General features: G+C 42.0%; 1 protein-coding gene across 2 annotated transcripts in view; it reads left to right on the top strand.

Moving 5' to 3' along the window:
* The first annotated feature begins 268 nt into the window (after positions 1-268).
* aatkb (apoptosis-associated tyrosine kinase b) overlaps positions 269-26,693 on the top strand; it is a 60,118-nt gene continuing 33,693 nt past the window's right edge. Inside the window, exon 1 of one of the 2 annotated variants that reach the window (XM_016678052.1) lies at positions 269-291. Coding sequence is in view for 1 of the 2 variants with exons in the window: in XM_007565183.2 (XP_007565245.1) it covers positions 4,176-4,251 (76 nt within the window). In the remaining variant the exon portion in view is untranslated. Of the gene's footprint in view, positions 292-3,679; positions 4,252-26,693 lie in introns of those variants that run through there. The other variant, XM_007565183.2, reaches the window with a different exon arrangement.

The following is a 26,693-nucleotide window of genomic DNA, read 5'->3' as shown; positions in this document are numbered from 1 at the left end:
AAAAAAGAGAGAGAGAGATCCAGTGAAATGACTGACTTTTTAGAAGTGTTTGTTACCTTGCATACATCCATAATCATGTTGTTGATTCTGACTCTTACAAACTTATCAGCTTTGTTGGAGAAACAAGATCCATTGAGAGGTCGAAAAAATTGACCAACGTTTTTTTTTTTTTTTTTTGTATTTTCAGCAGTCGGTCTGATCCTCAACTCTAATGTCTCTGCAGAGATTCCTGCTGTTCGTCTGGGATTTATTCACTTTACTCCTCCCTGTGGACTTCACTCATTTCTGCAGGTAATTCGTGTACAGATGGACACAGATAAACATTTACACTCCCTAATTAATCTCCTAGGTTTTGTTGCTCCTGTGCTGCATTCATGAATTAATCTGTCGTGACATAAATTACAATAATTTGTGGTATTGTTATTGTTGCTAAAATGCCAAACAATTCTGCCTCTTTAATTCCAGAAGAGTACATAAGATAAAACTGTAGTATGTGGACAAAGATGAATCATTAATAGCTTTTAATAAAATAAGGATGAATGAATTACAGATGATTTAATTTCTCTATTTTTTTTTGTATTATTCCAGCTACATGCAGTAACTGAAGAATGACGTATTTCTTTTAACACTGCATGTCCTTTTCTTTAAGATTTCCTCACATTTGTATCAGATTTGCTTGAGAAGGGACATTTAGTAGAGAACTTTCTGTTCCTTCTGGTTCTTTTCGCTTGCTTTGGTTTTGCTGAGATCAACAAAGCAAATAAGGTGGTGCTTTGACTCCTACCGAACTGTTAAAAGTTTTAGAAGAACGAGCACACACTGTTCATCTTCTCCCGATTATTGTTTTATGAGGCCAGCGTTGCCTTGCAGGCCGAAAACAAAAGTTGGACTCTGCTCTAAATGTCACAGATTACATGCAAGGCTCCAGCCTCATAATCTCCCCGGCGGTTTTTATGGGAAAGCGGTTCACAGAGTGAAGCTGTGACCTGCAAGCAGTGCAGTTTGGGATGGCTGCACGTGTGCCGCAGTTTGAATAACAGTGATTTTATAATCGGCATCAAGTGGATGAACTGTCAAACACATTGTTTCAGGACTGAGCTAAAACGAGGAACCACATGATGCTGTGAGTCAGAGTGAAAGCTGGATTCTGCGTTGGTTTGCAGAACAAGCTAGGCTAATAACAGAGAGTACTCAACGCTCTGGATCCTAATCTCTCCCAGGAGATATCCAGATTTGAGGTTAGAGCTGGCCTGGGTTTCCTCCAGTTTTCAGATTTTTTTCTCACGATGGAAATGCAGAGAAAACGGAAGCATCTGTATGTGCATAAAGTGCGGTTCTGATGTAAATGGAAGTAAAGGTATAGGCTTACATAACGCCTGTCAGATTTGACGTAAGATGGGAGCTGAAAGGAAAGCTCTTTCTGCTCTGCCGAGAACCAATCTCATCCTCTTCGTTTTGTTTCCACGGAAACAGCAGACGTGCAACTCACTGTTTCAGAGAGAGGGATAAGAGTTTTAAAGACGACGAGGAGGAGGACGAAGAAGAAGGGAAGGAAAATTTTAAGTCCGACACCCCTGTCCAATGTGAAAAAACAAAGATGGAAACCGTCAGCAGAGGTCCCTCGGGATTCTCTGCCTCTGCAGGAAGAAGGCGCATCTGTTGGTGCCGGTACATTTAGTCTGAATTAAAGACTGCAGCCTTAAATCTAATTGAAAGTGGTAACATCTGGAAAATGATTTTCAATCCCCCCCCCATATCTCATTTATTATGGTTAGAAAAGATGTAAAAGGATAGAAAACATCATGTCATAAACGCTCAAGGGGAATTTCAGATTTAGCCAATTTTAATATGAAAGTTTGAAGATTGTTTTGACAATTCTTTGCCACTTTTAAATGTTTAATCTTTTTAAGTGGAGATTAGTCACATCTCATCACATCAAGTATAACAATGTGAAGCCGCTTAAATGGTTTGATATTCTCTCTCAGGGTTTTCCCCAGAAAACTTGCTAAGCTCAGTGCTAGGGGCAGTCATCCAACGCCCCATCGATTTTTGTGTTTAAAAATGTTTAAAGGTGACAGAAAATTTTCGAAATATCATTGGGTAATTGTGTATTACTGGAAGACATTCTTAACACCTAAACACCAACTACAGGGTCTCAAAAAAGTAAAAAAACATACCTTCTCCCTAAAATAAATACATAAATAAACATTGCTTAGCCTGGTGGGGATGCAAGTAAAGCCTGGTGGCCCGCCAGGCTTTACTTGGTGGGGGAAACCCTGCCACTTTAAGACTAAAAGCTAAAAGTTTGTTATTCTGGACATGTTTTACTGTCATGTGTTAATATCTCTGTGCACTTCCTAAAAAAAATAGACCTCCAGTGTAAAGTAACAATAATGATAAAGACAGTTTGATCTGATTCCAGAGGAAAACGAGGTTTGTGACGGTACGGCGCAGCATTTGTGCAAAACTACGTTGTTTCCCAGGAAGTTTTCTTCTTTATTCTGGTGTCCATTTTTAAGATGGCAAACAAAACGGTTACCACGTTGTGTTAGAGGTTTTTCAGATGGTGACCTGAACAGATCTTTTTATATTTTGGCTATAAACTCAATATTATAGACTATTTGAATTTTATGTAACAGAAAGTTGTTCATAACTGTAAAGTGGAAGAATAACTGTAAATGTCTGTTTAAATTCTTTACATATAAAAATGAGAAGTGTGCCGTATTCCCCCATGATTACCAGCTTCCTTGTCCCTGCTGAGTGAAAAATCTCCCTGCAGCATGATCCTGCCACCACCATGCTTCACAACAGGCAGAATGTATCATTCTGTTACTGAACTCCGCTTCACAAAATATCGAGTTTTGAAAGCTGAGCTGTTCCGCTAAGATCATCTTAAAGACTTTTAAAGAGACGCGTTTCTCCTGTGATCAGATATCCGGTCCCCCGTGAGGCTTTGTGTTTGTTTCTTTCAGATGTCGCTCTGTTTGTGTTGTTGGCAGCGCTGAGAAAAATCATGTCTTTTAATAATATATGGTGCATTAGATAACAACAAGAAGCAGTGCAGAGAGAGAGAGAGAGAGAGAGAGAGAAATACCGGAGGATCTGACTAACGCTGGATTAGTGTTTTAGCGTGTGACATCTCTGTTGCAGAACAATCAGACACCATGATAAGCCTATAAGATGCACAAAGAAAAGTTGAGTCGATGCGATGCCAAGAACTCAGACTGAAGGGAAGAGGAGGCTGGGGGTGGGTGGGGAGGAGAAAGCCAGAGGATTAATGTTGCCAGGTGGGGGAGGGGGCTCCATCCAGCATGTACAAACAGCAGGATTATAATCACGTTTGGCCCTCTGGTGATACCATGAGGAATAATTTTTTATTTTATTATTATTATTTTTTTATTCTTCCATATATCCAACATCAGTGGATAAAGACTCCAAGCTGCAGTAAAAGAGGATGAGGTTCAGACTTCCTAGTGAAGATGCAGCAGCTGCTTCTTCTTCTTCAGCCTGCAGGTTGCAAACATCTCTGTGCAGCATTAAAAATAGTACCATCCTCCACATTTTCTCTTCTCTGTGCTGAATATTTCAGTCAGCTGAGGATGTTCAGGCCGCACAGCCTCCAACACCTCCCTCCCTCTCTCTCACTCCCTCCCGCCCTACAGACACGGCGCAAAAAAAAAAAAAAAAAAAAACGCTCCAGAAATCTCATTCGGGGCGCATTACAGAGCAAGATGGCGCTCTTGCTGTCAGCACCTCGGACAGCACCGGCGGCTCGCGCGCAAACCCCGCTCCTCGTTTAACTTCTAATTGATTTCTATCAATTTAGGCGGCATCCACGTGACAAACCCCTGCGGGTTGGAGCTGTGGGGTGGTGGGAGAACTTCCAGGTGAAGCTGTGGGGGAGGAGCGAGCAGCTGCTGTCAAACTGGACTCCTCGTCTTCATCCGAGCCAAGTTACTCGGGAGAACAACAGAAAAGCGGGGAGGATTCAGATCAGCTGGTTTAAAATAGACATATTTTTTGGGGGGGAAGAGGAGAAGGTGGGTGGGAGAGATGAGGCGACGTGTTGCGGAGTCACGGCGGAGCCACGGCAGAAATGAAGCTCTGATCTCCCGGTTTCCCGTCCTCTGAGTCCCGCAGTGTTTCTTCCTGGTTCTGCAGCTCCAGCTGGGAAGATGCTGGCGCTCCTGGCCGCGATGTGCTCGGCGCTGTTCGTCCCCGGCTGCGCCCTCAGTTCGCATTTCAACCCAGGTGAGTCCGCCCCGCAACACGCCACATTACTGGCACCGTGTTCCTATTGATATAATTAGAGCAAGTTGTTTCTCAGAAAAAAAAAACAAAAAAAACTCCACTTTTTTTTTTTTTTTTTAAATTGTGGTTTGAGATGGCAGGAGTGATGTAATGCTTGTGCTCTGCTGCTGCTGCTGCATGTTCTCCTGACATTGCTTGATCGGATGTGAGTTAAAGATGAGAGGCCGACCCTCGGGTTCAGAGATCAGAGCAGTTCAGGTGCAGATAGAGGTGAAAGGTGAACGAGGAGTTGTTGGGAGGTGGAGGAAGATGAAGCAGGAGTCCTAATTAGCGCTGAGGGAAGGAAGGAAGGAAGGAAGGAAGGAGGGAGGCGGAATCTGTTGGAAGAAGCAGATTTCTCTGCAAGATGAAAATGATGACCTTATGATGAAGATGGAAACTCAAAGGGGGGAGGGGGGTTCTGGTGACTAAAAGGTTCCTTGATAAACAGATTTCCACTTTCACTTCCCTCCTCTCTGTTTTGTTTTTATTCCCCCCACCCCATCATGTGAAGAGATTCCTATAAGTCAAAACTCTCTGCTCTTTTAACAGTGCCGCTTTCATAATCTCAGTGCTTTTCTAAAACGGGCCGAGTAGCAGAAATCTTCCACTCCACCGCAGCTTTTTAAAGTCTCATCGGCTGCAGCAGCAGCTGACAGGAAAAGAAAAACCTTTTTGCCTTTATTCTATCTCCCCTGAGGAACAGTAAATTTAAAGATCCAATCCAGAGGTCTGCTTTTTTTCCCCCACTAACAAATGGACCATGTACTGACTGTGAAAACACAGCGGGGTGTTGAAGTATAGATTTACCTCCTCAAGAATACAGAAAAATTCAAGGATTTTATAAAGGGGCACTGGAAAAGCAGCTGCTGAATCTGCTTTGTGTGTGTTTGGGTTGATGACATCACAAGAGGCATTAAACATTATGCTGGGCAGGTTAATTTTTGACAGATTTCCACATAGCTGCTGTAGCATCACGGTTGACGTTTGTCTGTTAAACAGATCCAACATCATGTGTTTGCATATTTCACTTTTCACCATTAATCTTTGGTTTTGAGGTTGAAACGCCTCCCTGCCATCACCCTAATGTTTAGCTCCCTCCCTAATCGGATTTATGTCTGGACTCTAGTTGAGCCACTCCAAAATGTAAACATTGCTTCCATTCAGAGAAAAAAACCCATATTGGATGGGTATAAAAGATCACTTTAACTGTAAATCTGCCAAGGAGATGAATAATTTTGATAATTTTTCTGCCTTGCAATCAATCGTTTTTTTTTGTTTTTGTTTTTTTTTTGCAGAAGTTATGGAAGATCCAGCAATTCAGCAGGAAAGCTGGGAACTTTGAGACACTAATCAACTGAATCAGGTGGTTTTAATCACAACTTGACTGGGATTGGTCTTCATTAAACTTTTGACAGTGAAGTCAGTCTGTTCCTTCAGCTCCTCTTCATAAACTAAAGTATGAAAAGGCTTAAATTAGCCAAATTTCCCAAAAATCTCAAATACGACTCAAATGTTTTGATCCGACTGTCGATTGCTATGATCAGAGGTGACAGGGCAAACGATCTCTGATCACTTGCCTTATGTGATGTCATCGGAGGGCATGTGGTGTGGACACTGGTTTTTTGAGAGAGTGCCTGTTTTATCTTGATTAAATAGCAGTTTACAGTAAAATAACAAAAAGCTGAGCAGGCAGCGCTAAAAGTGAGCGACCACATCAGCAGCGAGTCTGTTGACTCACAGGAAGTCTGATAGCCAGCTTTAATTGGACAGAAATCTGATTCCAGTCAGACTCATAATCAAATCTTTAAAAAGTAGCACTCGTGGTTTTGATACGTTGCCATGAGCTCCTTGACAATGAGCGCACAATAAGCAGCCTCAGCTGAACCAAAATGAGTCAGTTTCACATTGGTTTGATCCTTTTCTGCTTCTGCTCGGTGAGTCAAGTCGTCTCGTAGCTGCAGACAGAAAAATCTCCCACCATGTCAGCTCCGTGTTTGTGCTGCTGTCACTTGGTGTCACTTGTTCTTGTCTTGTTCCTCTCTGCTGTTGTCAGGGAGATGGATGGATGAGGAGCAGAAAGCGCCGTTTTCTCATGCCGAATACGAGACGCTCAAGCTTGGTTAATTTGGATGACGTCAAAGATTCTGGAGTTTTGGAAACGTCAAAGAAAATGTCGTACTTTTGCTGTTCTAGTCCCCCACGGGATTTTCGATTGGTGGAGAAACATTGGCTCGCTGTTGATTCAGGGAAAAGGTTTGCATGAAGCAGGATTAGCGCTTGCAGTGCAGCGGTGTATTGTGGTTGTTTCCTGATGGCTCAGAAATCAACCCACATAAAACTCAAGACATGCAGTGCCTCGTAAAAAGTATCCACACCTCTTGAACTTTTCCACATCGCGTCATGTTAAGACCTAAAACCTCCCCGATCTCTCTACAGAAAGCAGAGCATAAAAGGAAAGGAAAATGACACGTTTCCCTCCAAATGTTTTACAGTTAGAATTCTGAAAAGTGTGGCATGCATTTGAATTCACCTCACCTGGATAACTAATATGTCTCTTAAAACCCTGCTTATTCAGAGAAGGGAACTTTTGCCCATTATTATAATAATGTTTTTTTTGCAATGTGGCTCAAAATCAGTCAGATTGGACGGAGGGCATCTGTGAAGATCAGTTTTCAAGTTCTGACACAGATTCTTGATTGGGTTTAAATCTGGACATTGACTAGACCATTCTAATACATGACTCTGATTCAATCTAAACTATTCTGCTGTGCCTCTGACAAGCTTCCCTGTTCAGTTCTTGCCTCATCTGACCAGAGCATCTTCTTCCACATTCTTCTGTAGCTGCGTTTCCATTACAAACGTGCAAAACTTTAATAAAACTGTTAATGTCTAAGAAACACAAGTTTTTTCATTCGATAAGTCATTAACAGACATGCAGTACCATCATCCTCCTGCCACTTATTGTTGTCTTCTTTGCCTGTTCTGCTAATGGTAATACCTGGCTGTCGATTACGACTCATGTTGAGCCACCGCGAAAAAGTGTTTCCATTAAAATTTAGCAAAATACTTTCATTTTGATACAGGCGCAAAACCCCCTTCATCCTAGCATAAAAACATTTCATGTAAAATTGTTTTCGTGAAGCGAATTTATTTTCATAATTCCACTTTGTGCAATTTTACGGTCAACGGGAATGCAGCTGCTGTAAAACTCAACGTAAACACAGAAGTTAGTCTGGCGGTTGCATCTTTGCTCTGTCTGATCAGGAAATGGGAGCATTTCTAAACTTTTAAAAACAAAACCGAAGACATAAAATATTTATTGACGCGTTGCTGAAATCTGTTGCATGCATGTCGACCCTTTAAATGAGGAGCTGAGGGAAGAAACAGAATGCAAAACAGAATCTAATGCCCAGAAATGGGCATTAGATTTCATTAATGACCCAAGTGACAGGTAATCTGAACCGGGGAATATTCTGGACTTTCTGGGCTGTTCTCTGTACGGAGCATAACGATGACATCACAACCCTCTGAAGGGCTTGGCTTGTGTCTGTAGGGTGATTTCTTTTTTTTACTGGCAGTGCTGGCTGCTTTCCCAGACCTCAGGTTGTCCGTTTCCCATCTCTCTGCGGACGCCTGGCTGCTCGCACAGCAGCTCTCTCTGATCATATCGCCCAGGAAACGAGGAAAAGCAGAAGTTTGTACGTTTTTAAAGGTCATCAGAGCCTCCTTGTTCTAGACTGAAGTGCGGGTCGAGGAGCTGTTAGAAACTCAGAGCGGAGGGGATGCAGATCAGACGGAACGAGGTGTCCGCGTTGACCTTTGACCTTCACGCAGCAGAAAACGATCTCGCGTGACGGTGCGGACTGTAGGCGGAGTCGGTGCAGATGCTTTGATTGAACGGGAGCACGGCAGAATGAGTTATTTGCTCCTGGCAACCTGCTGAAGCGAAGGGCAAAAAGCTCTGGGCGTAAATTGGATTGGAGCGGTTTGCAGGGATTGGCTGCTGTCCAAACGCTTCTGTTGCACACCTCCGTCCTTATCTGTGGAGATGAAAGGAGCGCAGCCCTCAGAAGTTGTCCTTTTTCTGCTGTTGTTTTTGTTCCTCTCAGCTGCTAAAAGTGTTTGGCTGGTGGATGAATGGCTGGTGGTTTTACAGGCAGCCTCTCTCGTGTGTTTGCAAGAACTCAGACCAATAATCACCTCTTGACGTACAATAATAAATATATTTTTGGAGGCAAAGAAAGTCAACTCTTTCAACTTTTGCACAAATTGAACTGGGATGGAGGGGAGCTTCATTCAGGCACCAAAACAAACATAATCTCTTAATTCTGCTTTCATATTTAATAAGCAGCTTTCTTTCCGTACCATGGCACGCTGTGGTCTGATATGTGAAATCTGAATTAGAAGTAGATGTTTATTTATTTATTTTTCTTTTAATCAAGACTAATCTAGATTTTCTCTAAAGTGACTTTTTTATTTGTGTGAGAGCTGCCATTTGTTAGAAGCTCTCTTTGGTTTCAGCGCGCAGCGGGAGGTCAACTTTGTGGAAGTTCTTGATTTTTAGAGAGAAAATGAGACGTTTCAATATCCCAGCTGAGTCACTGTTTCACCATTATTTCATATAAAAGCCCCATTCAGGGTTCAGTCAATGACTCAACTTGTTACAAAAGTTTTGTTTTCTCTCTCTCTCTTCAGATTGAAATCAGCTGTGGCTTTCTGCTCACCACACACACACACCTGCTGAGTCATTCCAATTTTGACACAAATTCTGTGTTCTTCCTGGCGTGATCGTTTCGCTGCGCAGACGAGGGGCGGAACGGCACACATAAATCATGACTCTGTTTGAGCTCCATACAAAAAACAAATGCCAAATACTGGGGTTGTTTTCACTCATCCGTAGCAGAAAATGACCCTCAGAGAAAGTGAGGTAGAAAAACAACCAACCTTCCCTGCGAAGAGGCTATGATGTCGCAGGGTATCCAGAGCAAGACAGGATTATCTGTTTGCTGCCGAATTCGATTTAAATCGAAACTATTTTCCAACATTTCATCCGGTTTGAGCCAGGTCTCGAACAAAAACTCTAAGACCAAAACTAACAGGCATCTATTTTTGATTTGGCTTTAAAATAATTGAAAATCAAAACGACAAGGACTTGCTTCACTTATATTTGCTCCTAACTTTATGTTGAATAAAAAAAAAAGAAGCAAAAGACAACTGAGTATCATTTCCTAATGTGATGACATTGTATTGCTTTGGTGTGGAGTGCTTCTTTAAATGATATCATCATCCTCTCACATCAAACCAAACACATGTGAACAGCTGCTTTTGGATGAGAGTGGTGAGATCTTATGAATGACATGTTCTCTGTCTCTGCACGCACAAGGACTCCAACATCTGAGATGATCCAGCACGACGAGCTTGGAAAGTATTTTCCTTTTTATCTGCTTGTGTCACATACTAATGAACACTGAAAATAACTGCTTTTCCATAACGTTTTGTCACAGTCTGATTAAGAAGAATCCAGACCAGGTTCATTCAGCTTTTGATTTCATTATTAACTTAATTAATATGGAACAATAACTTTTTTCTCCTTTGCAAATATCTTCCCTCCATGCGGCACCTGGAGGGTTTGTTTTTTACACCGAGAGAAAACGAAATGAAACCTTGTTCACCTTGGTCCTAACCAGTAGGTGAGTTTGTCAACATTGACTTTTTTTCCGGTGGTTTGGTTTCTTTTGACGCAGAGGAAGCTCTAAGCGAACCAAAACCTTTTCGCCACAAACCGCATGAGAAGGCTGAAGTATGTTTGTTGGTCAGGTGTGGTCGGGGTGGGAGAGCCAAACGTAGATAAGTACTGAGCAAGAACTATGTCAATACTGTAGCATACCGAATGATTTTGAGATGTACCTGCTTACTTGTACTTCATCCAACAAAGCAAGGCGAACCTGACTACGGGAGGGCGCTTGGCTCAAACCTGCAGCAGAAAACGTTGAAGATGTGTCAAATCGAGGTCGAATTACAGTCGCACAGCGGCGCGCTTGCTGTTTTTACGTCTACCGGAGCTAACCTCACAAAGGGAGAAAATGAACCATATGTGGTTTTAAATAAACCAATTAACTCAGCCGTGAAAACACTCAAACTATTTAACAGCGTTTGAGCTGCAGCTGGTCTTTACCTTCCGTTCTGCATCAGAGGCTTTATTTGTCTTCTGAACATGGATTCCAGATTAAAAGGAAATTGGTGGGAAAGTCACTGGAAACTGTAACATTCTCTGCAGTAATCGGAGAAACAGTTTTTACCACCAAATAGATGGAGAGTGTTTTAGGTACCTCTCAAGTTGGGAGGTAATCCTTCTATGAGGTCGCTTCTATGCAAATCAATCCACAATCTTCGGCTGAAAACCAAACTGCACCGTTGTGTCCTTGTGGGCGGAGGCAATAACGTCACGACTAATCCGAAGCAAAACTCTGTTGTGTATTGTTTGGCTATTAGCTTTCTGTGCTACATTATGATGGGATAACAAAAGAGAGCAGAACACAAACTCATTAATTCATCCCTCTGGAGTCAGACTCTGCACGTCTGAATCCGGAGCGAGGAGAGAAGCAGAGGCACACACCTGATGAAATGATAATGAGGATGATTCCTTATTGATGCTGAAGGAGAGATGTTCTGTTGTTTGCTTTGCCGTGTGGAGGACAGTCACCTGTGACACGGCTGCAGGGAGGAACCAGCGGCCTGACGGGATGAAGCTCCGCCGCAGAGATGCTCCACGGCAGACAGGCCGACTGTAAATGAAACGAGGGGAGTGGAGTGGGAGGTTTGAAGCTCCCACTGACTGAGACGCATGTGTCAGTGTTAATTGAAGATATCGTGCTACATGAAGGTTTGGTGAGGATTTCACCGAGCCGGAAATCGCCTGTTAAACACCAGTTTGTCTGAAGACAGTGGGAAGGCGAAGGGCAGGACTGGAACCATGTTACCCATGAGGCAACAGGAAGGTTATCTCCGTGCACAGTGATATGTCGAATCGGACACCGCTGCTGAAGCGGTGGAGACAAATTATGGCTCTCTGTCTGATAACTCAGTGGGAATTGCCCGGCTGAATTCATATCAGGAGGTTGGATTATGGTGTGGGAATGTTTTCTAGGACTTGGACTCAAGCCTCTTAGTTCCAGTAAAGGACCTCTTAAAGCTACAGTATGTAACTTTTATTTAAAAAAAAAAAAGGGTAACACTTTATTTGAAGGGGGGTGAATAAGGCTGACATGACACTGTCATAAAAACCTGTCATGAACATGAATAAGCCTTCATGAATATTTATGACTGTTGTCATAAAGTGTCATTCGGTAAATTATGACACTTTTAATACAAAGTTGACATTATTCAAAATGTCTTTGTTATGACAACTTGACATTAACCAAGAAATCATTACTGATATAAATTTGTTATAAAAGTATTACTGATTGCACTTTAAAAAATAGGTAACTTTATGTTATTAAAGGTAAAGTTTAAATAGTAATGATTTCTTGGTTAATGTCAAGTTGTCATAACAAAGACATTTTGAATAATGTCAACTTTGTATTAAAAGTGTCATAATTTACCGAATGACGCTTTATGACAACAGTCATAAATATTCATGAAGGCTTATTCATGTTCATGACATGTGTTATGTCATGTTTATGACAGTGTCATGACAGTCTTCAAATAAAGTGTTACCAAAAAAAGTTACATACTGGCATTTTGTACTTGTTAAACCTGTCATCATGTTGTGACAGTTTAATGAAAGACGGATAATCTGTGAAGAGATTCTGCAAAAAAATAAAAATAAAAATACACCACTCTCGGTCAAAAACAACCAATCAGAGCTAGGAGGTGGGTCTTATCGCTGTCAATCAACCTCATACATGTGCTGCTTGATGCGCTAACGGCAGAGAAACAACTCAGGGTTCCAGGAAAACGGCATGCACACAGGCATGATTGACGTTCTGAAGGCCCTCCTGGATCAAGAACGAGACAAAACAAAATTCTTAAGCGTAAAATGTTTTAGACAGTAACACAGAATTAAATCACATGCAAGATTTTAGCTTTGTTATTATGCCTCTCCAATATTTATGGAGATGGTTTGCTACAAAGAGGAACAGGAGACCCTGAGCGTTAAACACAAGTTTGAACCAGTGCATATTTTTGTGTGTTGTGGTTTTTGCCGCTCTGAGTCCAGGAGATGTTAGAAAAGCGATTAAACGTCCCAACACTTCTCCAGGCCATGTAAACATTACAGATAATCCCGCCTGCAGCTTCAAACCAGAACAGATGCACCAGTAAAGCTAAATTAATTATAATGATGATGATTTTTATAAACAGGCTGCACAGTGGCGCAGTTGGTAGAGCTGTCGCCTTGCAGCAAGAAGGTTCTGGGTTCAATTCCCGGCCCCAGTCTTTCTGCGTGGAGTTTGCATGTTCTCCCTGTGCATGCGTGGGTTTTCTCCGGGTTCTCCGGTTTCCTCCCACGGTCCAAAAACATGACTGTCAGGTTAATTGGCCTTTCCAAATTGCCCCTAGGTGTGAGTGTGTGTGTGCATGGTTGTTTGTCCTGTGTGTCTCTGTGTTGCCCTGCGACGGACTGGCGACCTGTCCAGGGTGTACCCTGCCTCTCGCCCGGAACGTGAGCTGGAGATAGGCACCAGCACCCCTCCCGACCCCACTGAGGGACAAGGGTGAAGGAAAATGGATGGATGGATGGATTTTTATAAACTGCTGGAGTTTGCCTTTTGCTTTGTTTTTGTTGTTTTTTTTTACTCCGAATCATTCTGCGGATTTTCTTCTAACACAGATTATTTCTTACTGCAGAATCCTTGTGGAGGGCATTATATATTATCCCCCAGCCTCCATCTTGGCCTGTTGTGGGCTTGACTAATGGGACAGATGATGGGGTCCGACAGCCATCACCTGCTCAGATCTCCGCTCCGTCCCCAGGCCTGCTTATCCGTCTCTGCATCTCCTGATGAGGCCTGTTAGATCTCTCACTGGAAGTCATGTTTGATCGCACACATTGTTGTGATGTTGACTAAATACATGGCAGCTCTAATGAGGGTTTTATTCCTCGAGGAGAGCGGGGATGGGAGTACGCGGAATGAGATGCGGTGGGAGAGTTCGGGGTGTGTTGCTGCTCTAAAAACATGTCAACGATCTGCAGAGGAAAACTGCTGCTCTGTTTTTTTCCCGTTGAAAAACGTTTCTTTTCCTTTTGCTCACCAATTGCAGGATGTTAGGAACTCATGGTTCACCCAACTGTTTATGAAAAGTGTTGGTCCTTTTGAAGCCAGCTCTGTTTTCCACTTAGCTCTGGAGTAAATAATTGGAACGTCTCAAATGTGCGTCAGGCTGCTTTTCATCATCTAGTTTACTCTGGATAAAGAGAGCCGTGTCCTGTTGTCGGCCGCAGGATGCTTACAATGCAACCTTTCCTCGCATGTGTGATAAAAACATGTCTTCCTTCATGTCAGGAAGCATCAAATTTCAGTCAGATCTCTGTTGCATCTAAATCTGCTCATGTGGATCGGCATTGGATCGCCGCTTGTTCCAGTTTCAGCTGCGTAAACGCACTCAGAGGAATTCACTTATCGATGCCAGATGGAGCGCTCGTTTGAATGCTGTGATTTCTAATTTGGCATCTTATGGTTATCACTTTATAACAGGCCGACGCTGATCAGCTTCCCTACGGTTGCCACAAACATGGAAGGACCTGAATTATTATTTCTATTTCTGCAATACGTGCATCAAAACTGCAGAGCTTCACGTTTTTTCATCTTCACAAGGAGAAAAACTAAATTTCCCTCCTCATAATTTAATGTAAAGATCTAAAGTTTGGCCTTCATTTTTACAACGGATTTATCTTTTTTTCATCCCGACTGTTGCTGGGATGTTTTTTGCATCTCGTTCGTCGTGAACCGGCCCCCGACTGAGGGATGTGAAACTGTTGGCAGGATGCTTGGTGTGATCGTGCAAACGTGTGACACAACGTTTTCACGCTTTATCATGTTACAAGGGGCTTCAGTTTGTTTTATTGGGATTTTTTGTGATGTACTGAGACAAAGTAGTGCCATTGCAGTGGCGCAGAAGGTGAATGTGCTTTACCCAAAATTATTATAAAAGTGTGGCGTGTACCAGCATTTTTGAACTCTGATGTTTAAATAAGAAACCAGACGAGGATGATCTTCTTCTATAATCTTCATCACAATGGATGCTGTCAGTACAGCTGCACTTTACGTCCCATCTCTTTGTGATTTTATTTATCCGTAGCCATTTCTTTATAAAACAAAGGAAAGATCCTTAAAAAAAAACATAATTTTCCTCCTGATAACATCCATCAGGCTTCGGTTTCTTTGATTGCTTCGACTGTATCTGTAATTATGAGAGAACTGCAGAAGGAACCTCATTTCCTGGGCCCCGTTTGGCCTCTCGGCTGAGGCATTAATGACAAATTGATCTGCTGTGAAGTAAAATGCGCTTTGTGAGGCGTCCACTTACCGTCTTTGCTCCGCTTAGTCTGTTTGCCGATCGCTGGACGAGTAGAGTTCAGCTCTGAAGGGCGGACGGCAGAACGTCTGCAGATACAGTCGATACATAGGGATGTTGATCCTCTGTACACATCCAGAACTATTCCTGTCGCTATGCTGTGTGTGTGTGGTCGTTGTTTCTTATTGCCTGCCTTCCATCTCTACACGAGTCGTCAAGAAGCTGTCTCAGTGCGAACAGTATTACATCAGACTAGAGAGAGTCTGACTTTCATCAGGTTTCAGGGTGCACCAGCATAACAACGCAAACAGAATGAAGAACGGAGCAAATCACTCAGGAAAACGGGTCACAAAGTGAAACTGGTTTCATTAAACTTGAGCTTCTTCCCAGTATTCGCTCTTCTGGTAAAACAATCCTCATCTACCCTGAAATCTAAAGTAAATGTCCAGCTAATTACTTGTGGTTCACCATAGCTCTTGAAGATGTGCATAACTCATGCAGCAATTTAGTGTACTAGTCCGCAGCATGCTGAACATTGCACACATGAGGCCACTTGCTCAGAACCAAACTCTCTTTAGTTTTATTAAGATGAACACATTACAAAAAATTAAAGAGGCGGTGTTATGTATTTTCCAGGCACGTAGTAGCATTTTATAGCACAATCAAGTAACTGTTACCTTCAGTTGCTATAAAAAAAACACTGCATATATCAAACATAACTTCAAACATAACTTTAAAGAAATTTGACTTCACAATTTGACGCCTTAAAATTGGGTCTCTGTCTCTTTAAGAAGCTCCTGCTCTTTCAGTCACTCCACCTTCAGCACGTCATCACAACAACATTCCTCTGACATTTTTTTTTTTTACCAGCGATTCCCTAAGAGGTAAGCAGATGCGTGGTTCCACCAGGTGCTTGCTAACTGCTGCTGCCACTAGTCTAGAGGAGCAGAATGCAGAGTTGTGGGGGAGAGTAAAGGATTTCTCAAACATGAATGAAAGAATCAAAGCAAAACTCCAGGTCTGTTTTTGATGAGGGAATGACATAGCATGGCGTAAAGCTCAAAAAAGTCGACTTAACATAATAACCTTTAAACATTTCAATATCAAATAAAAATATTAAATGACAGTTTCATACGAGGTGGAAAAAGACGAGCTCAGCACATCACCTGCCGTCCTCCTCAGTTTCCTCCCAGCACAGTGCCACACGTTATTGGCGAAGAGGTAAAACAAAAGGCTAATGCATCTGCAAATATCCTTCTGCACTAACAGCTTTTCTGCTGTGACGCTTCAAGTTGAACATTTTTAACAACACAAAGCGTCATTTCAGTCCTGGCAGTCATAGTCTCATAAGATATCATCTTAATAATAAGAGAAAACTGGCCCAGTTCATTTAGGATGGAAGCTCTCTGCCTCATTGCCTTGAAATGATAAACTACAGAAGGAGCCTCTTCCTGCAGGACAAAACTTAATGAGTGATTAGTTTCAGAGAAAAGAAACTGTCAGTTGTTTATAAGGATTGTTTAAATCAGTGGCGTCCAAAATGAGCGTCCTGTAAGTTCTAGTTTTTCTAGTTTTTTCCCTGGTTTAACACCTGAATACAATGATGACACGTCAGCAGAACCTCTGCTGAACGCTGACATGCTGAGGATGTAGTTTGAGCATTTGAGTCAGCTGAGTTGGAGCACAGACTGCTATAAAAACTGACCCCTGAGGACCGAAGTTAGACAATACATGATACCAGATGAAACGAGGACAAACGATCTCTGGAAAGAAGTCAGTTACTGTGGAGGCGTCTGCTTTAAAATGTCGTTTTCATTGTCAAGCCCCCCCGCCCCCCTCAATTTTTACTCTCTTTCAGATGATAAAAACATCCAAACAGGATTCATACAGTCAAGTATTTTCAAACTCTGGAGATCAACACACCTCTGGGTTATTAAAACAGCATGGTTTCTTGTCTTTCCCACTTTGAAGAATGGCTGTATTATTTAAAAACTACAACAAAGAGATCAGTAAGATCAGAGATCAGTAGGAGTGATCTCTTTGTTGAAGTCCCTGAAAGTCAGAGAGTAAAAGACCTCTGGTGTGTTTTAGTGCTGAAGGTCATCAATGTAATTTCTGAAAAACCTGCAGCTGGCTTTGTTTAAAATACCTAAGGCTATTATCCCAAACTTTTACAGCTCCGGTCTTTTGTATTGAGCCAGTTATTGTGAAACCACCTCTATATAATGTAATAAAAACAGAGTTATGTCTATTTTAATCAACACTAAGATTTTAGGTTGGGATAAGCTGTTGAGTAATCAAGTTGTCTGTAGATGTTCTGAAGTAAATTGTTAGGGTTTGTTTACAAAAAAAATAAAATCTGGCGTCGCCTGCCTTCAAGTAAACATCAGAGAGGTTAAAAACGCTTTTGACTCCTTTTATAAAACCCACAGAACAACACGGACTCGTGCCGCTTTATCCCACCTGAAGATTTCCACGTGGACGCTTGTTCGCCCTGCGTGGCGGCTGACCCCACTGACCGCCCACACACCCTCACAAAACCGACGCGCGCATCGGTAGAAAATAACACATCCCCATCCTCCATCAGCCCGTCCCCATGGCAACGCTTCTCACACCATTAAAGACCACTTTGAGCAATCAAGGCCTGAGCGAGAGGATAACGGATTTCTTTTTAATGCGCTCCATTGTAGTTCCCACGTGAGGCGCGGATGCTGCACGTGAAGCCGCTGCATGTTGCCGTGAGTGACGGGTGGTGATGTTTTTTTGTTTTGTTTTTGTTTTCTTTTTCCCTTCTGCATTCTCTACACACCCCATAACTGTTGCTGCGCTGCTGTCACCGGGCTTGCGTGTTGTGTGAGCAAGAATGAATTGCTCTAAAAGTGGTCATCTGGGTCGTTGGTGTGTGTGTGGGTGTGTGTAAGTGTTTTCACGTTGTCTGGGAATGTTTGCTCCAGTTTCTGGTCTCAGAAGATCGCCCTTTCTTGCTTTTGATCGTATGAACTCATGCAATATTCAGAACGCTGGTCGGGTCGACCAGTGAGTCGAGTCAGATGCTGTTGGAGCTGCGGCCACACGGCAACACACATCTTAGTTTTATTTACATGACGCATATTTATATTTCTCAACCCCCATACAAAACCTCGGTATACCCTCATCTTTTGAGATTAATTGACCATGTTGGCTGAAGTACTTACTCTAAATATGTAAATTACATTGACATTTCACTCTGAATCCATAGGGTTTCATTTTAATTCTAGAGGTTTTTATGCTTTCTCAAATCACGCCTTCAGCGAAGAGCCCACTGCGTTCTTGACACACCCTTCAAACACCATATGCGTCCCAATTATTCTTTTTAATATGGCATCAGATTGAAGTTCCTGTACTACATTAAAACCTGTCTTCAGAAACTTGCAGTTAAAGGCAAGGACCAAATGAGAGGTAATAAATGAACCAGCAGGTTTTTCACACCATGTAAACCGAAGTCGATGTTCTTGCAAGATTTAAACTTAAATGAGCACAGAAAGACTGAAAATAGAGGAGAGAAATTAAACCCAGACTCGTGCAAGAGAGAAAATAAGTGTCATAAAGAGGACTAAATGTTGAAAAAAGGGACAAGGTTACAGTCAAGAAGAGCACAGTTTTCATTTTCAGAATAAATATAAACAGAAAAAGTAACACACGCACACACACACAGACACACACACACACACTCAAGGAGCAGAGTTTTGAGAGCTCTTCTTCTAAAGAGACATGAACTTGCGTCTAAAAAATAGAAAACCTAAAAGGTGCAGGAGAAAAAATAACAATAATTTTTGCATACAGTGCTGAGCTGCAGCTTCAAAACTGAAACAGAAACCGTCTTTAAATAATATTGTTTTTCTGCAAGCTTTTCTCCTAAGCAAACTTTTACGTGATCCATTTATTCATTTTTATCAAAACGTTTCTCTCTTGCAAAATGTGATCTAAAATCTCAATGGGATACACTGTTTAATTTAAATACAGATCCAATTAAAAAAAAAAGTCATGTTTATTTACTTTTGGATCAAACTAACAGATAACTTTCCTCAATCAATGTTTGTCCTAAACTATGCATGCCCTGATCAAAACACCGAAACCTCCTCACATCCGACAGCCACCGGTATCTGCAGGAATTCCACCCAGCAGTGAACGCTGTCCCAGTTCAGGCACTGGTTACGTAAGAGAGAACCATGAAGTCTTCATGTGAACATAAAAGGAAGCTATTTTCGGTAGATGTTGTGCTGCATGGAGGAGACATTTACCTCATCCATTAGGCACAGCATGCACCCACTTCCCTGCTCATGATCATGTCACCAGATCCCAGCTGCAGAAAGCTGCCGGTCCATCATGTTGTCATCCCTGTTCCGAACGGCAACAACTAAAACCATGTACTTTTTAAAATATATGTTTTATTCTTTTTCAGCTGGAAGCGCTTCAGACACAACGTCCTCAAGCATAAAGCCACCTCACACGTAGCCGCACACTGAAATCAGGCAGGCTCATATACTAAAAAGAGTCGCCATGGCAACCGGAGATTGAAGCGGGCGCAGCGCAGGGGTTGGGGGCCACTTTAGATGGCGTCCGCCGCGCCCTGTGATCGCGCATAATCAAGGTGGAAGTGTATCAGAAACGTGGCCAGCATCTCTCATTAATGGTTAGAAAGGACGGTGAAGAGCCGCTCCTCTCTCTCTCTCTCTCTCTCTCTCTCTCTCTCTCTCTCTCTCTTTCTCTGTTTTTGGAGAGAAAACACTTGATTAGTTAAAAGCTGCTTTTATGCGCGACGTTCAGGAAAAACGCCGCCGCACAGGAGCGCGTTGGGCTGGTGGTCAGGATGATGCGCGCCGGTCTTTTTAATGTCTGTGATAATGATTGTAACGACCGGCAGCGAGATAGAAGCTAATTGGGCTTTCCTTTTCATCAAGGGTCATTTTGCAGACGGGTTTAGCATCATCTGCGGGTCAGGCCGCTGATTATCCTTCACGTTTTCGATCGCCTTAGGTTAAACCTAATATGAAACCTAATTAAACCGTTTTCTCACAAGGTGATCAAATTTTTGTTATTCAAATTCAGTTAAAAGTTTAATTGAAAATGCAAAGGAGACACGACGAAATAGCGCCTCTTTTCTATGTTCTTCTAGGACTGCTGTTTTTTTTTTTTTTTTTTTTTTTTTCCCAACTTTTCAAACAATCATACAGGAATATAAAAAAAACATGGGCATGTCGAGGAAGGAGATAGGTTCTGCATGAGGGAGTTTTGGTGAGAAATATGTGAATCTACTCCAGAACAAAAGTTGAATACCATGTAGTGATGAAGTCAGAGACAAAGACCTCTTGTTATCATCTTGTGGTTAGTAAAACTATAGGTAAACTTTAAGTGTGTGGCAATGATCACCACCATTACATTTGGAGTAAAGACAAGGAAGCTTGTAAGCCTTAACAATTCCTTAACAGCAGGAATTATAGCATCATGTTGTGGAGACTTTGCGACAGGAGGAACCGGTGCGCTTCAATATGTGAAAATGTTGAGGCAACATATCGAGACATCAGCCTAGAAGTTAAAGGTTTGACCCAAATTGGTTTTCCAAATGGACAATGACTTAAAGCCAGCAGGTAAATTAGTGATAAGTGAGTTATGAACAAGTATTTTTGTGTTTTAGAAGACTCAAAAACCAGATCCTAATTCTATAGAAACCAGTTACACCAGTTTAGCCGAGAAGAATGAGCCAAAATTCAAGTAAACTATTGTGAAACAGTTGTAAAAGGACACCAAAAATGAAGTCATGCAGTTTAAAAAGCAGTTGTACCAAATAGTAAGGAGTGTATGTATATCAGACTTGACTGATCACCAGAAAGATGTTGGTTTGTCTTCCAGTCATTGTACAAAGCAGCAGGTTTCAAAATGGCGACCGTTGCAAGTCTCGCCTACTTTCATTCGCTGCCTTCTCAATTCAAATTGGCCAATCACATCAGCAGAAAAAACTAAACAGCTTAACTTTTTTGTAGATAACGGCAACATTCACAGTTATTTTAGTAATGAAATATGAAGCAAACATGCCATGCATACATATACACAAGCCATTTTATGATTCACTTTAACACTTTGACTTTCTACACATCATCAACCAATCAAACTCCTCTTGCATTTAACACCTCACATCCTGTAAAATTGCTGCATTGGAGGTTTGCTTCCTCTTTAGCCGTAAGACAAAATGGCTGCCACAGAAGACACACTCACACGGTAGCAGCCGATCGTCGACATTGTTCAGGAGTCGTCCCACGTCTCCATGCTTCCTAACAAATAGTTTTCACAATTTTTGTGCTTATGACATGAAATCCTAACTGGCCTAAATCAGACCATGAGAAAAATGTTTTTTGTTTTCTTTTTTGCATGGTGCATGTATCTGGTTTCAGCTGCAAGTCGTATAAATGTGCTTTTAAAAAAAATGAGAAGAAATTCAGTGTTAAAAAAGAGAGAGAGAGTTCTTCCTGTTCAGTCTAATGGCTCAGAAGCAGAAACTGCTTTCTCTCGTCTGCGGCGAAGGCGCCTGGTGACCTGCAGCACTTAGCAGAGGGTGGAAGGTGGAGAAGGTCATGTTGAGGGTGAGATGAGACTCTGAGAATGTTTTCGATGTGCACATCTAACGAGTGTCGGCCACATCTAGCAGCGATGGCAGAGGGCAGCCGCTGATTTTTCTCTCAGCTGTCTTTTGCTTTCTGAAGAGTCCTCTCGTCTGAAACCAAACATCCTGCAGATCGCGCTGAGATGCAGCGTGCTCTCAATGCTAAAGACTGAACAGCATCAAAGCAACACCAACAGCTTTTCCTTTCAGCTGGTTTCTATGAAGTGAACTCAAGTCGGGTCTTATTTATACATCTCTGTGGCCTCTTTCCTCTTAATTTTTTGTTTAAATAGTATATTTGGCGTAAAAAAAAACAGTTACTGAAAAGAAAGCAAAACTATTCAAGTAAAGACTAAAACTGTTGCTTTGCTGGTTTACATTATGAGACCTTGAATTGCAGCATGACACGATTCAAGTTCAATGTTCAACTTCAATAGTGAAGAAGATTATGGTCTTGTAAACTGAATTCAAATGTTATTTAAAACTGAACTTTGTATTTATATAAACCCATTTTTTCCCCTGTTGTTAGATAAATTCATGCCTCCAAGTCTCTCCTATTTATCAGATATCATCTGCAGTACAAAAGTCCAATAATTTTCAAGAGATGCTTGCAGTGGTGGGCTTTTATCATATTAACAATTATCCAGAAAAACTTCTCATCATGATAGGAATTTTGAATGATCATTATCTCACTAAATTTAAGTAATGATCTTAAAAACAAACAAAATCTGTCATATATTTTCTCCATTTTTATCGTTATCAGAATAGTACCACAAAATATCGCGATTCAATTCTAATTCTATCTCCCACTCCTCTGTATGCGATAAGCTTGTAACATAAGTTCATTAACTGTTTCTACTGTTGACTGAGCTGTGAGATTAAAGTCAGAGCTCATAAGCGCTGCACCACGAGCTACAGAGGTACAGGTTCTGATTATCTGGATGTCCTCATTAATGGGGGTTCACTCTAACAATCAACAGCCGTTCTTTTTGTTTTTAACGATGGCTGCAGCCTCCGAGCGGCTCTATCTGTAGTGCCACACGATGCTTTACATTATAGCCCCGCTAATGACGACGAAGAGTGCGAGAAGAGTGTTACGCAACGTCTCTCTCGCTTGATATCCGAGATGTGATGTATCTGAGCGTGTGCGCTGAGAGCCGGCAGCAACGGAGAGATTTGTTCTGATCCAGCTGACTGTAAAGATTCAGCTGCACTCAGAGTCTGAGGGGGGTGAGAACAGGGAGAAGAGGGGCGACGGAGAGGCGGGCCAGAGCAGAGAGTGAAGCGTAACCAGCTCCGCCGTCTGATCTGTGGTGGTATGTGTTTTCCAAGTCATTAAGACTCAGCAGCTGAGATGATTCATCCAGATAAAACCTCAAACAGCAGGACGGCTTTCCGCTTCGTTCTGCCAGGTTTACTCAGGTGCGCCGTCTTGCATATCTTCCTCTGGTCTGTGTTACGCGGCGTCATCAGGCCTTTTCCCTGTTCTTCCACTTTAATGCAATCTAAACGTGCACGCTTAATGGTGCTGCACCTACACGAGCTCTTGTTATGTTTTCACGCTTCGCTGCAGCAACACACGAGCTGCAAGCTTCAGAGGACCACAATCCCCTTTTGTGTGTGTGCGTGTATATGTGTGTGTGTGTGTGTGTGTGTGTGTGTTGCTGCTGCAGCTTCACGGACGTGGTAAATGCCAAGCTTTCTCTGCAAACACACACACTGAGTGATATTCTCTAGTTGACATCTTGACAATTACTCTGCTCAGTGAAGCTGCTCGCTGCATATTACAAGATCTAGAAAAGGGGTTTGGATGAGCTGCCTCCCGCTGTGACAAATGTGATGATGCCGCAGAAACGCTAATAGGGACTCAAAAGGTGATCCATCCCAATTTTCTTGGGAATTTTAGGGACAATTACCTGCATTATTGCAGATGATTTAGGCCGTTTACAGTAGATTTCCTTTATTGAAACTTGAGTTCCTTCACGGGTAAAGTCCTGATGCCATGAGAGTTTAAATATCAGACTGAGCCGTGACAAATTATGGATGTTTAAAGATGTACACACATTTACAATCATCACTGTTCTAATGAGAAAAGCAAAACACACCCTCTTACAATTAAAGGATTTTACATCTCGGTACATATTAAAAACGATCTGGCCTGCACCTGATTCTAAATCTGTTCAAACTGCTTCACAGAGATGAGGTCAAACTGGAAAAGCTGTTTGTGTGAAAACCAAACACACCCCACGATTCAAAAACCTTCAGCCAGAGGAACTCAGCCTTTGTTTTCTGGTTGAAGAACTTCAGACTTCTCTTTTCCACATTGCTTCATAATTTCCATGATCCAGTTTGTGTAGCTGTTGGGAAAGAAGTTAAACTTGGTGTAACATTTATTTCATTCATAACTCACAAAATTGGTTAATATTTGAATATATAGTAAAATACTAAAAAGCATCAATAAAGTTTTTTACGGCCGTTGTCATTATCTTGGTCGCTACATGACCTGAAAGGTGCTTTGTTGGGCAGATTGTGGGGAAGAGAAACATGGACATTCTGCACAAGGCGTAAACAGTAGATGAATAAAGATGTGAATAATGATCCTCTGTGTGGAGCGATGTAGTTCTGAAAGCGTTAAAATGACTTGACGATCCCTGTGAAGGACGATGAGCAGAACCAGTTGCTTCTACAAGTCCGTTCCTGATATCTGATGTTGAGCACACCTGCATTTGAAAACCAACAAGCTACTAAGATTCCCTTTTCCAAGTGCAGCTTTGCAATTTTGGCTTCAATAAGCAACAACCGTATAAAATCTTTTTTTCCCAATCTTAATAGTTTGTTTTTGAATTATTAAGCGCTCCTAATCTCAGAGAACAAAAGCACAGAAACAAACCCACTTGCATGCGTTCATACCATAAAATCACATCGTCCCAGGAGAAAAGCCATTTCAGGATGAGAATAAAAGGAGAGTACAAACAAAGCAAGTGCCCTTTATGTTTTTCTATGTGATGGGAGGTCAGAGGGAACAGATCGCGCTGCTGCTTCTCTTTGTGTTTTGACCTTTTAACGGATCACACGCGCACACAGAGATCACTGCGTTGTCACACACAGTCAGATGCACTCCACAGCTTTGGTTTAAATATTAAAGAGTAAACTGAAGCTCACGTGATGAGCAACAAGTCGGGCATCGAAAGAGAAAAATGGCAGAGGATTGCTAACAGCTTTGAGCTAAACCTTGATGTGCTGACCAAAGTTCATCACATCAGCATTTCAGATGAGCTACAGCTGCATGATTGGTATTTTCTGTTTGTTTTCCAAAGTCTAGTAAAGACAGATGCATGCACCAGTTTTTCTGTCTGGTTTTGACAAGGGAAACTTCATTTCACCAATGTTTTAAAAGATGGTGCCTCGGATTCCTCGCTTTCTCATTCAGCGTCTGTTTGAGTGCCAACTTCTAACCTTGGATTTTGACACCAAAAACTGTGACTTTTGTTTTACCTGCATAAGTTTTGAGGACATTCTGATCCATTCATTTATTGATATTAAAAACACACTTAACTCAGTGACTGTAAGGGACCGTGGTCATGCAGTGACACGGAAACATAGAGCCGTATGTCATCAGCACGTGTGTCGCAAATGATACTGTAGTGCCACAATGGGAGCATATAGATGATAAACGAGGGTGGCCTGAAAGTACAGCCTTGAGGAACCCCACTGATGATCTTTGCTTTTTCAGATTTCTTTAATAACACAACTTAATCTGGGTGTTCTGAAGCAGATTACCTCGGTACCAAAACACTCCAATCTTTCCAGTCTATCAATCAGAAAGTTACGGTTGGACGCAGCACAGAGCATCCAACCCACTGCTTTTAAGGTGGAGCTCGTTCAAACCTTTACCATCCCGCTGGGAAAGAGTGAAAGAGAAACTAGGTGAACTGTGAAAGGGGAGGGAGCATTTTAGGAAAAGAAGGTGAAACTCAGTTGGACAGAGATAAAGTGTAGTCTGTGCTAGACGGTGCAGGTGAGCCGATGGAGGGGTCGAAACCCAGCCTCAGGGGGGGAGTTGGACTTTAGTAAGAGCCAAGCCTTTGTTGGGGCAGACGAGGGTATACCTCCACCCCGCCGCCCCCTCTCTTTCATTTCTGCTGTCAAACAGCGTGGAAAACACGGCGACTCCAGGGACCCATGTTCCTGCCCCGCTCCATGTTGGGAGCTCAGGATCCCAGCTTCCTGTGTAATTTAGTTTCCTCTACGTGGGCCGCCTGATGCAGCAAGCAGGGAAGGCCCAACTCCCACATGAGTCACTAATGCTCAGCATCGTTTAGTGCAGCATCCACACTGTAGCCGCTAAAGAGCAGCAGGATGAGGAGAGCTGCGAAATAGAAGAGAAAGGTGAAGACATTTAGAGGAGAGGTGAAAGTAAAATGGCATGATTGTGAGGAATCTATGGAAAACTGACAAAATGTAAGTTGTTGTTTTTTTTTGACATGAAAAGGTTTATTTTGTTTATCTAATCTTTTGATCTGCTCAAGAAGTTTTTTGGTCTTTTTTTGTATAATCTGAATAGATGGAATATTTATTGGATTTAAGGGGCACTATTATGCATTTTCCAGCCTCGCTATAGCACAATAAAGTAACTGTGTTATCTTCAGTTGTTATAAAAAAAATGCTACAAATATCAAATGTGACTTTAAAGACATTTGACTTTGTGATTTAACGGCTTAAAATTGGGCCTCTGTCTCTTTAAAATCTTCTGCTCTTTGTTAAACTCCACCTTCAGAAAGTCATCGTCGCTCCTCTATTAACCCTTTAAAAACGTTTGTACTCTGAAAAGTGGCTCATAAAATGAGCTCAGCTGATGCGAAGTTCCACCAGATGTTTGCTAATTGCTGCTGCTAGTCTGAAGGAGCTGAGTGATTACAGTATTTCTCATGTTAGAATCAAGGCAACACTGCAGGTTTGTTTTCAATGAGGGAATAACTTTAGAACATGCCGTAAGGCTCAAAGCAGTCGATTTTACGTAACACTGCCTCTTTATCACCTTTGAATTTGCAGCTTCAACAAACACACAAATATCTGAGGTGAAACTGTTTCTGCAGAAAAAGGCATCAGTGGAGCATTAACATTTGTTGAAAAAAAAAAGCATTTCTTTGGAAGGAGTTTATTTCCCATTAGGAAAAATAAACTGTGTATTGAAGAAGAGCTGTCAGAAAATATAAACTTTAGTTGTTTTTTTTTTATTTACTGCGGT

Source organism: Poecilia formosa, unplaced genomic scaffold (assembly GCF_000485575.1).
Source record: "Poecilia formosa unplaced genomic scaffold, Poecilia_formosa-5.1.2 Scaffold173, whole genome shotgun sequence".
Lineage (NCBI taxonomy): Eukaryota > Metazoa > Chordata > Actinopteri > Cyprinodontiformes > Poeciliidae > Poecilia > Poecilia formosa.
This window is presented reverse-complemented; position numbering and strand designations above follow the sequence as displayed.